At 39.6% G+C, this 12074-nt stretch overlaps 1 protein-coding gene across 4 annotated transcripts; it reads right to left on the bottom strand.

The window, feature by feature from the left end:
- Positions 1–553: 553 nt before the first annotated feature.
- Positions 554–11455, bottom strand: c1galt1a (core 1 synthase, glycoprotein-N-acetylgalactosamine 3-beta-galactosyltransferase 1a). Of its 4 annotated transcripts, none has more exons than XM_084079925.1 (6): positions 11295–11455; positions 10022–10218; positions 8526–8656; positions 4396–4714; positions 3208–3422; positions 554–1799 (listed from the first exon to the last, which is right to left on the bottom strand). In XM_084079925.1, exons 2-6 carry the CDS (start codon positions 10182–10184, stop codon positions 1626–1628), a joined length of 1002 nt encoding a protein of 333 aa, XP_083936051.1. In that variant the 5' UTR covers positions 10185–10218; positions 11295–11455; the 3' UTR covers positions 554–1625. The 4 variants fall into 4 exon arrangements, with proteins under 4 accessions (XP_083936051.1, XP_083936053.1, XP_083936052.1 ...); XM_084079927.1 differs by having other exon boundaries at positions 10022–10212; XM_084079926.1 differs by lacking the exon at positions 11295–11455 and adding an exon at positions 10410–10755.
- Between the last annotated feature and the right edge of the window lie 619 nt (positions 11456–12074).

Below are 12074 nucleotides of genomic sequence, written 5' to 3'. Positions count from 1 at the left end.
AATATACCGATATTGACCGATATCGGCAAAATATCGTCCGATACCAAAATATCGGTGCATCCCTAATCATGAAGATAGGTTGAAAATGGGTGATCCTTTAACTCCCTGGGGTTTATTGCTAAACCAACAGAGGACCTATTATCCTTGTTCTATGTAGTCCATGGACCCTCCACCCCCCCCCCCCTTTTTTTTTTGTAAATGTATTTATGGAAATTATTTGATTTTTTTTATTGTATTCATGAAATACTTGGAATTGTTTTTAATTGAGGAAAAGTTGTGACTTTTATTTTTTGTCTAATGTAGGAAACGATAAAAAAGGGGATATTTTACTTGCGACCCCCACACACACACACACACACACACACACACACTCATTCTAAAACTGAAAAAAAGTACTTATTGTCTTATATTGTCTAACTGCCTTAGTTGCTTTTACTGAATGTAAATAATTCCTACTTCTTATCTCTCTCTCTTTTTTTTTTTAACAAAAACTATTAATCTTCATGATGTGATATTATTATGTTTTAAAAAGGACGACCCTTGAAGACTTGACTGTAAAATATGTTGTTTAATTGTTTAACACTTTAAAAGCATTAGAAGGAACTGTAAACTCAGACATATATATATATATATATATATATAGGCCTACTTGGTTATCACACCAAAGCAACATATTTCAATAAATAACAAACACATATATATTATGCATTGTATTTAACATTTCAAAGGACTGTATATAAGTGACAACTTTAGAGAAATTAGAATAAACTTGATTTTGAAAGTACAATTGTCTGCCATTGATACATTCATCAAAGACGTGTGAATAATGTTTTTTTCTTTTTGCGTATTACAAATCAACATAGTCTAGCGTAGCCAGACAACTATTCCACAATCTCAGAATGCATTATATAGATAGAGTCTGGAACTACGCCTCCCGAAAGCCGAGAAAGGAAGCCGTAATATGTTCACGAAAATATATTTTCGAGCTCAACCAAACATAAAATGACTTGTTAAATAAGAAAAAGAGGTTGCGCATCAACAATGGGTTTTCTCAGTGGAGTGCTAGACCCAAAGTCAGTATATATATCAAAAAAAGGAATTTAAAAAAATCCAAAAAGGTAGCACATCCAAAAATGACAATTAAATGGAGGACAAATTACTCACATTTCCACTTTTTTTATTGGCACACCAATAATAAGTGCTCTGAGGAAGGCTCATAGCCGAAACGCGTAAGCGTTCACTTTATTGGTGTGCCAATAAAAAAGTGGAAATGTGAGTAATTTGTCCTCCATTTAATTGACATTTTTGGATGTGCTACCTTTTTGGATTTTTTTAAATTCCTTTTTTTGATAAAAATGACTTGTCTTTTAGTTCTACCGGATCTCTTCTCCACTCGTCTCTCACTAACATTTTAGTCTAGTTTTTATTTGTTGACGAAATTGTCAATATATTTAGTCTTAGTTTTAGTCATCATAGCTTAGTTTTTATTTAGTCTTCGTCAGTGAGAAAAAGGTAGTCGACGAACATTTTTCGTCATAGTTTTAGTCGACGAAATCAACACTGTTATTGCTATGACTGTATCCCTTCAACACTGCCACGTTACCCCCCCCAGGCCAAGTGTCATGTCACCTGCCCCCCCCCACCCCAGGTGCGGTGGAGTTCCAGGTGAGTTCATGGGGGTCATATCTGTACTTGTATCCGTAGGGTCTCAGGTGATAGGTCAGGTATTCCAGGGTGTACATCTCTACTGCATGGATGTAGTGGAAGGAGACGGCAAAGTCTGAGCAGCATCCCGGCCCCTGAGAGGACACAGAGATAAACACAAGATATCATCCTGGGCCCTGAGAGGACACAGAGATAAACACAAGATATCATCCCAGGCCCTGAGAGGACACAGAGATAAACACAAGATATCATCCTGGGCCCTGAGAGGACACAGAGATAAACACAAGATATCATCCTGGGCCCTGAGAGGACACAGATAAACAACGATATCAGCACTGTCGGGCAGTGGTATAAAGAACATTAACTCAAGTATTGTACTTAAGTACAATTTAGAGGTATTTTTTTTACTTTACTGGAGTTTTTCTAAATGTCTGTACTCTTACTTCTACTCCATTACATCTCAGAGGCAAATATTGTACTTTAACTCCACTACAATTATTTGAAAACTTTAGTTACTAGTTACTTTGTAGATTTAGATTATTCTAATACAAAACATACATTAACCACTTCAGCCCTATATACATTTGAAAATAGTCGATCTACAAGCTCACAATGCGTCATGATGCAAGCTTGGAGATCAGCTAATTTAGCTACTTTTACAACTATTGCAAATTCTCGAGTATTTTACTTAATCCATCATTTTTTAAATAATCAATTAAAGGTAAGAAAACAATGTTTTGTTAAAAGGTTAAAGCTCTATATTCAGATGGTAATCATCGCTATAGAGTGTTTGTTCAGTAACAGCCAATAACGGGTCTCCCTGTCTCTCCGTTTTTTTAGTAAACACAAAAAGCCAATCAGGAGAGAGTACCCATTTTTCAGCTTACAGTAGCCTACATTTTATAGTGTTCTAGTTCAAATTTTGTTCATTCTGTTCATTTCTCTGTATCATCACATCCAATGTGTTTATCCTGGAGATATGGAGACTCCTACTGAATAAACACTCTGTAGCAATGGTTCTCAAAGTGTGGTCCAGGGACCGTGAGGGTTGCTCCTTGAGGACGGTTTCCAAATGGACCCTTATACAGGTCTGTAACAAAGTGTACAAATGGAACCAAATGGACCCTTTTGTTTCGTTTGTACACTCTTAGAGTTATGGGGGTAAATGAAATGAAAAGGTTTGAGAACCACTGCTCTATAGCAATAAGTACTATCAGAATATAGAGCTATTTTTTTTGTACTGATTTATTTTTGGGCTTTTTATGTCTTTATTGATAGTAAAGAAGGTTGACAGGAAATGGAGAGAGAGAGATGGGGAGTGACCATAGCGAGTGACACGCAGCAAAGGCTGCCGGGATCGGGACTCGAACCCGCGACACGCTGTCAGGCTACATTGAGCCTAGGTGCCCGGAGCGCTACGCCAGTGGTCCGGGACTCAATATAGAGCTATTTAACCCTTATTTTAACAAACAAAAACCACTTAGCCTACCTTTAAATAGATTCATTGGATTAAGTGTTGCACCCATACTTGTAATGACTTACCTCTGTTACGGGATAGTGTTCGTACAGCAGGTACCAGGGGGGGGGTCTGGCTGGCCGTCTGACCACATACCATTCGGGGGGATACGGGTGGAACGTGTGTCTTCCTCTAACGTCCCTGGAGTCGGCCAGCTCCACCCCCATGGTCTCCATGCATCTGCCCAGACCCACGTCCTCTATGTCCGTGTCGTGGACGCATTTCCCGCTCTCGAATCCCTCTGCAAATAAGCAGTGGTGGAAAAAGTAGATAATTTACTAAACCCAGGGGTCTTCAATGTTTTCAGGCCAAGGACCCCCTAGCTGAGAGAGAGATGAAGCAGGGACCCCCTCTACATCGTATGAAATTGTGTTTCAGATTCAACATTTTTTGTTTAGTTTACTTAGGCTACTTCTGCTCTTTTTCCCCTCTACAACTATGTCTCTCTGCCAAAAATAGCCGATCTACAAGCTCACAACGCCTCGCAGCACGAGGCGTTGTGAGCTTGTAGATCTGCTATTTTTTGGCTTAAGTTCTCCTCAGAAAAGGGATGCTAGGGTTCAAGTGGTTAATGTAAAAAGAAAATCATATCACACAAAGATTTGGCGGACCCCCTGTAGTAACTCTGAGGACCCCCTAGGGGTCCCGGACCCCCTGTTGAAGACCCCTGACTTAAGTAAAAGTAGCAATACCACAGTATAAAAATACTCTGTTGCAAGTAAATGGCTTGGTGTTCAAAATGTTACTTGAGTAAAAGTACAAAAGTATTGGCATCAAAATATACTTAAAAGTACTAAAATGTTTGAAAATAGCAGATCTACAAGCTCACACGTGTTGTGAGCTTGTAGATCGGCTATTTTCAAATAGCTTATGTATAAAATAGGCCTGTAGTGGTTAATGTCTGTTTTATAATATAATGATTCATATCTGCAAAGTAACTAAAGTTTTCAAATAATGGTAGTGGAGTAAAAGTACAATATTTGCCTCTGAGATGTAGTGGAGTAGAAGTAAAAGTAGGCCTACTGTAATTTGGAAATATACTCCAGTGAAGTAAAAATACCTAAAAATTGTACTCAAGTACAGTACTTGAGTACATGTACTTAGTTACTTTACACCACTGGTGTACCGTTAAGTATTCAATCAATCAAATCAACATCTAAATCGTCAACAAAAACAAAGTCATCATGACGGTACGTGACCACAGCGCCCCCTACCTACGAACCTCCTCAGCGCCTCCTTGCTGAGGACGTAGCCCGCGCCCCCGCTCATGTAGCCCTGCTGGACCATGGGAGTGAACCTCCTGCCCAGGTACAGGGGCCTCCGGGGGTCCAGGCGGGCCAGGGTGAGACGCAGGTTCTCCGGGACCACGAAGGTGTCGTCGTCGGCCTTCAGGAACCAGTCGGCCTGGTCCCCGTGGTGACGGTGGACGTGCTGGAAGGCTCGGATGGTCTTCCAGTAGAGCTGCTCTCGGCCCTCGCTCACGTTCAATCCCACGGTGGGGAAGTCCGTCTCCTCGGAGCTCATGTACAGAACCTGATGATGTGACACAAAAGTATTTCATGTTAAGTTGAATGCCGTTGACTCGATAACGCGTCAATTGCTAGTTTGTCCAGTTGGCCGCCGACGCGTTAGACGCGTTGGACGCGTTGGACGCGCGTTCATTCTTTAATCTCTGATCACGCTATGCTGCTTATTATTCAATCTTGGTTTCGAGTTCCACTTACTTCATCCACACCTGCATCCGGTTTTATGACGCAGATTCCGTTTCTCATTGTTTTTCCCCGGTCATTTTCGGCCAGAATAGGGAAACACACGGTTTTTCACACGGTATAACAAACGAACGGAGAGGTCAACTTCTACAATCTATAGTCTGGGTGACGAACAGTCAAAGAGTTAAAAATCCATTAAGACCGGGAACGCATCTGTGTCATTTATTTTTAGATTTCTTTTGGCTATTCAAAAATAGCAGATCTACAAGCTCATAGCGTGGCACCGAGTGCCACGCTATGAGCTTGTAGATCTGCTATTTTTGAAAAATCTTGAAAATTTGTGCAAATGTTTGAATATATATTTTTTAAAGGTAACATTTGTAACTCAAATCTTTGCTTCTGGGGGATTCTACAAATGTCTTCTAAATCCTAACAGTATATATATATTTTTGAAACCTATGTTGCAATAATATCAGTGGTTCTTTTTCATGTCAAGGACCAGGGACGTGCGAAGACAATTAGAGGGGCAGGGGCTGAAATGTCCAATAGGACACATCAGAAAAAGATGTGACGCGTTGCGTGCTTCTAGATCTGCTATTTTTAAAAAAAAGACAAAAAATAATCTTGAGAAAATTAAAAGAGGTAATTTTTGAACATTTTTGAAACATTTTAACAACACAAATCTTGTATGGGGGTCCCTGGGTACAAAATATTTTCTGTGGACAAATATACATTAATTTCAGGTGAAGATGTTTAAGCACGACTGGTTTAAACGACATTAGGAAACAAGCCCAAGCAACTACACTTTAGAAACACGCCCAAAGTTGCTTAATAATAAGCAAACGTGGCAACCAAACAAACAGCTGTGATAGGAAGTATGGCCACCTAACCACCTGGCATGCACACCGCAGCGTTTTCAATCACTGTTGTGTCTCCGTCTAAACGTGGAATAAAAAGTGAGAACGCAACAGCACTCTGCTGTTTTTTCTAGAGACCGTTGTCATCTAAACATGACCTGCTGAGACAGACCTTGGTTCAAGTTAATCCTTTTAAATTGTGTCATTTAAGCCTTCTGTTGGTACAGGGAAGGGTAGCTTTAGTTCCGGGGAACCTACCCTGTTCATTACTGCATGTACGTAGGTACGTTTCTGTTCATTCACAACACAACAGAATAGAGGCGTGCCACCCATTGTCATTTCTGTTTGTTGTTAGAGTAGGGAGGTTTCTGTTTGTCTTTGATCAGGTTAGCTCTTTACTTTATTTAGGTAGTTCCTTCTCCCTGTGTTTGTTAAGTTTAGCACTTGCATTGTCTGTCAGCTCTATGTACTTCAAAGTAAAACAGTCCATTGACCCATTCACTCATCCATCCGTTTCTGTTCAAATCTGTCATTGTGTATTTGTGTGTATTTGTCATTGTCCCTTATCAAAGCAAAATTTGCAGTTGCAGTTATCAAGTCAGAGATGCACAGGGGTCATCACCATGCCAGCTTGTGATGGACATTTTCATCGATATTTTTTGCCACAGACATACAAAATAAGTGATCAATTTACAGAAATACATGATGAACTCCTAATGTGCCATATTGTCTATGCCAATGCGCTACACATTTTACAATGAATATCTGCATTAACCACTGAGCCACAAATAAATATACAGTAAGACATTGTTTTAAAAGCCAATCTATAAGCTCACAACACATTATATCATGACATGTTGAGAGATTATAGATTTCGAAACATTTCAGAAATGTTTCTAATTATTTACTTGTCCTACAGGTGTTAAATAGTATACCGATTCTGGAGAAAACCTTAAGACTGCCAGGAGGCTAAGACAGGCATTACATGTGGCATGATGGAAGTCTATTCTGTATTTGGGATTTCAATAATTGGGTCGAATCAGTACTTGCTTCCATCGCACATTACATGAGCAAAGGGCCATTTAGGAGCAGAGGAGGGTGTGTGCGTGTCATATGGTTATTATAGAGCAGGGGTCTTCAACAGGGGGTCCGGGACCCCTAGGGGGTCCTCAGAGCTACTATAGGGGGTCCGCCAAATCTTTGTGTGATAGGATTTCGTTTTTTTTACATTAACCACTTGAACCCTAAAATTCCTTTTCTGAGGGGAACATTAGCCGAAAATAGCAGATCTACAAGCTCTCAACGCCTCGCGCTGCGAGGCGTTGAGAGCTTGTAGATCTGCTATTTTTGGCAAAGAGGCTATAGGTGTAGAGGGGGAAAAAGAGCAGACTAAGTTAAAAAAAAACTTTAATCTGAAACAATTTATACAATATAGAGTAGGGGGTCCCTGCTTCATCTCTCTCTCAGCTAGGGGGTCCTTGGCCTGAAAACGTTGAAGACCCCTGTTATAGAGATTGCTGGCTTTTTAGAGGACAGTGTTACTTGAGGTCAGGAGAAGATCAAGTTCTACCAGTTCTACCTTACCAAACCAAAACTATTTTGGTATGGTAGCTTTGATAATTAGATAGTCTAGATATCTTGATGAGAAATCTTCTATCATGATGAGGAAGTCTTAGAACTTGCATAGTTGTGATGTAAGATAATGTGTAACAATGGAAAAGGAAAGGTCAGAGTCAAAACCATCATGTACCTGTACGCACATGATGAGTGATTAGATATTGATAAATAATAACCCTATGACAGGATTTAAAGGAATGCAGTGTCACAACTACTTTCATGGGCTCCTAACTTTGATCAGAGGTGAGCAAATGTATAAGCTGGAGGTCTGATGGTGATTGTGGACCCCAGGCTGTGGATCAAGGGTTTCCACTGATTATGATTGTGGAGTGTGCGTTATTATAGTTACATATTGGGGTTTTTTTGGACACTTTCAAACACTTTCTGTCAACGGTGAAAATCTTTTTTTTGTCCAGTTCTGCTCTCCTTTGCTTTTGTAGCAAATGGATCCTTCTGAACAGATCTGTTTTTAATCTTTTCCTTCAGTCTAACTGTCTGACCACATGCACCACATATGAATCCATTGTCTTAAAAAATAAAAGGTTTCTCCAACAATGGATTAAACACATATTTTGCTATTTTCAGGGAATTAAGGCTATTATCAAACCTTACTTCTAGCTGTCTTGTCCTCACCTGATGCACTCATGTACAATACCACACATCTCCTGCAACATATTGTTAGCATGTCATCCCAATACTTTACAAGTCATGTATTTGTCCGCGGAGGTCCTGGGGGTCCATGGAACAACATATTTTGAGATGGGGGGTCCGTGGCCAAATACATATCATTTTGGGGAACCTCGACATGAACAAGTTTGAGAACCACTGATAATAGTTTTCAAAAAACTGTTAGGATTTAGAAGACATTTGTAGAATCACCAGAGCAAAGAGTTGAGTTAAAAAGAAATCTTAAAACAAATATATATTCAAAGATTTGCACACATTTTCATGATTTTTCTAAAAATAGCAGATCTACAAGCTCATAGTGTGGCACTCGGTGCTGCGCTATGAGCTTGTATATCTGCTATTTTTGAATAGCCAAAGTACAAGATAATGGTTAATGACAGATGCTTTCCCAGTCTTAATGGGTTAAATTAATCGTTTAAAAAGGTATTGTATAGAATAATGTCTAAAGAAGATAAAGGATAAGTGCAGCTCTACCTTGTTGCAGCGTGCGGCCCACGTGGCTTTCAGGTGTCTGGTTCTGGTCTCCAGGTTCTTGGGTCCAGTCATGATCCAACATAAGATGCGTGTGGTCTGGGACAGACTGGCTGCCACACTGCTGTCCACATCTAGACATGAAATATTATAAACCTCTCTTTAATTATTAGGCTTTATTTAACCCATTTAGACCCAGAGGTAGAGTCTACACGTCATCTCTGTCGGGTGGAAAACCTCATATGTCCAAGGATTCAGGATTCTAATTCAATAGCATCAAGAGTAGCAGATCTAGTACAAGCTCAAAACGACTTTTGATGCTTTTAGTATGTAGTATGTAGTATGATCAAGTAGGAAACTAATTTCCAAAAAAACACAAAAAGTTAGGAAATGGAGAGAAGAGGTTTCTGCCCGATAGAAATGAAATACCTTCTAAATACAGTTTTCTGAAAAAAACCTATGTTACTACTGTATGTATAGCTACAATCTAAAATGACACATACTGTATGCTTTCCAGGTATAATTAGGCTATAAGAGCAGCATTTCTTTTTAGTTTTTGTGGCATTCCTAAGCCAATACCTTTGATGACAATTATTGTCTCAGGAATGCAACAAAAACAAAAACATCTCCATGAATTCAAGGCTTGGGTGTATAATTGATAAAAGATAAAGTCATTTTTTTTGTGTGAACTACTCCTTTAAGCCCCATTTTATACTTTGGCCATTTAAAAAAAACTGTGGTCAAAGTGTGTGTGTGTGTGTGTGTGTGTGTGTGTGTGTGTGTGTGTGTGTGTGTGTGTGTGTGTGTGTGTGTGTGTGTGTGTGTGTGTGTGTGTGTGTGTGTGTGTGTGTGTCTTTTAGAAGTGTTGCCTATGACAGCAGGTAATCATGGTACAACGTACAAGTTGAGTGACAGCCAGTGGTGGAAAAAGTACTCCCATTTTTTACTTAAGTAAAAGTATCAATACTGCAATGTAGAAACACTCTGTTACAAGTAAAAGTCTGGTAATGAAAATGTAATGAAAAGTATCGGCATCAAAATATACTTAAAGTACCAAAAGTAAGTGTAGTGTTAGTGTAGTGTAGTGTAATGAGTAAGTACTCATTATGCAGAATGTCCCATTTCACAAGTTTTCAAATGTATGGCTGAAGTGATTAATGTATGTTTTGTATAAATAATCAAAACCTACAAAGTAAACTAAAGTTTTCAAATAATTATAGTGGAGTAAAAGTATAATATTTGCCTCTGAGATGTAGTGGAGTAGAACTGCATATTGTAAATACTCCAGTAAACAAAACAAAAAATGTTTTGTTTACCATTTACCATTTAACTTTACCATTTAACTGCATATTGGAAATACTCCAGTAAACAAAACAAAAAATACCTCAAAAGTCCACTTAAGAACAGTACTTGAGTACATGTACTTAGTTACTTTACACCACTGGTGACAGCTTTATGGAGAGAGCCACGTAAATAAAGTAAGTACATGTTACGTTTACCTGAGTGGAGCAGACTGTGGTGGTGAACATATTTGATAACCTGTTGTTGACGTGGAGCCGTGTTAAAGAACACGCGTCCCGTCGCCAACAGAAACAACTGCATCCAGAGGAACCCTACCACCACTCCAACAGAGAAGAACACATACGATGCTGGCCTCTGCATCTCCCTGAGATGTGGTTCACACTCGGACCTGGAACTTAACAAGAAAGAAACATGTGTGAATCAGAGCGGTTATTCAGCAAATTATTATGAAGTTATTCAGCAATCTTCAGAGCTGATCCCAAGGGGGAATATTTAAGTCTGCTTCTTTTGGTTGCTAGAAAGTTTGTCTTGGCATCATTGGCATTGAACTTTGAACCTTGTTGTTTGATTATAGGACATAAAAACCTTTTATGTCCGGGGCTGAGTCCGGGACTGAGCACGTCCAACCAATTTTTATGGGTCAAAAGTAAATATCCCCTTTTTTACACGCACACTCCCAGTATAGGCCAAGGAAGAACCTCCACCCCAAATATTTCAAATACTTTTGCAGATCCCATCTTGTCAGATCAATACAGATGTAATCGATATCTATCTATCTATCTATCTATCTATCTATCTATCTATCTATCTACAGTATCTATCTATCTAATTAGACACAGCTAAACGTGTCGGTAGCGCCCTACGCCCCCCAATAAATGTGGCAAAAATCCCCCAATATGCTTCTGTTGATAATCGCTCTTGTTTTGAGTGACCTGCAGTGACTCAGGTGCCAGTCACAGGTGTGTGACTGGCACCTGAGCACGCGTCCTCCTGACACTTTGTTTGTGTACACTCCGAGCAGCAACACCGCCCCCATGGAAAGATGCCACGTTTGTCGTGCAAACATTGCAATAGTGACACCTTGTAAGGATTGTGACAATCCTTACAAGCTGTACCTCGTTGTAAAGGTGAGTAATCGTAATCAACGATAAAAATGATACAAAATACTGAACCAATTGGTATTATTAAAGGGCCGAAATAATCGACCAAAGTTAAGTTTCCAAACTTTTTTTGTGGGCAGTTTACTTGCAACCATTATCCCCCAATGGCACAGCGTTAACAACAGGACATCGTTTACACAGCGTTAAAAACAGGACATCGTTTACACAGCGTTAAAAACAGGACATCGTTGACACAGCGTTAATAACAGGTAGTTCACATACTGTTAAAATAACTGTTGATAACAGGACATATAGTTTACATACTGTGAAGGCTGTTACAGTTACAGTACAGTATCTCTAAAACACTCACTCTGTCCGCCGGGGAGGGATAGGGCTTCAGAAGTCGTTGAACAGGATGGCCAGTCCAGGACAGGACGACACTTGTTGCATGGTGTGCCGTTCGTTGCATTAAGTCCATTTATTAGACAGCAGGAGGAAGAACAATCACCGTCTGGATCTAGTCCCCATGACTATCTCTCTACTGATACAAGGTGCCATCAGTCAGTGGCATCAGTCCAACGCTCCATTGTTCCCATTGGTCGTCGCACGGCACGCATTATAGCCACGCCTATAAGCCTCGCCCTCACCCTAACCTTAACCTCACACGAACTATGCCTAAAAAGCCCTATAACCTCACACTGTTCCAGCGTTGATTTTGACAGCACATTTTGATTTAGTTTTAGTCATAGTCTTTTGAATAAAATTCCATTTAATTTTAGTCATATTTCTTTATTCATACTAAATATCATAAGATTTTAGTCGACTAAATCTACAGTTGATTTAGTCGACTAAAATGTATTTTGGCGGTGCCTTGATGGCGTCGTATTGGCTGATTTTACACTTGGTTGCATGCTGAAAATAGCCGATCTACAAGCTCACGTTGTGAGCTTGTAGATCTGCTATTTTCAGAGTGCAACACCCCCGAGCACAACCAAACATAAAATGACTTGTCTTTTAGTTCCACTGGATCTCTTCTCCACTAGTCCCTCACTAACATTTAGTTATAAGTCTAGTTTGTATTTGTTGACTAAATTGTCTTAGTTTTAGTCATCATAGCTTAGTTTTTATACAGGTCTGTAACTCTGAGAGT

Source organism: Gymnoscopelus microlampas, assembly GCF_963454915.1.
Source record: "Gymnoscopelus microlampas genome assembly, chromosome: 15".
NCBI lineage: Eukaryota > Metazoa > Chordata > Actinopteri > Myctophiformes > Myctophidae > Gymnoscopelus > Gymnoscopelus microlampas.
The sequence above is the reverse complement of the archived record's forward strand: the minus strand, read 5'-3'. Positions and strand labels throughout refer to the sequence as shown.

What these genes read in the sequence shown, in the direction of transcription:
- c1galt1a (XM_084079925.1), bottom strand. Translation starts at nt 10,184, where the DNA reads ATGCAGAGGCCAGCATCGTATGTGTTCTTCTCTGTTGGAGTGGTGGTA. An exon ending in CCACAGTCTGCTCCACTCAG is followed by an intron (nt 8,657 to 10,021) that starts GTAAACGTAACA and finishes TTTCATGTCTAG; the next exon opens with ATGTGGACAGCAGTGTGGCA. An exon ending in GGGCCGCACGCTGCAACAAG is followed by an intron (nt 4,715 to 8,525) that starts GTAGAGCTGCAC and finishes TCACATCATCAG; the next exon opens with GTTCTGTACATGAGCTCCGA.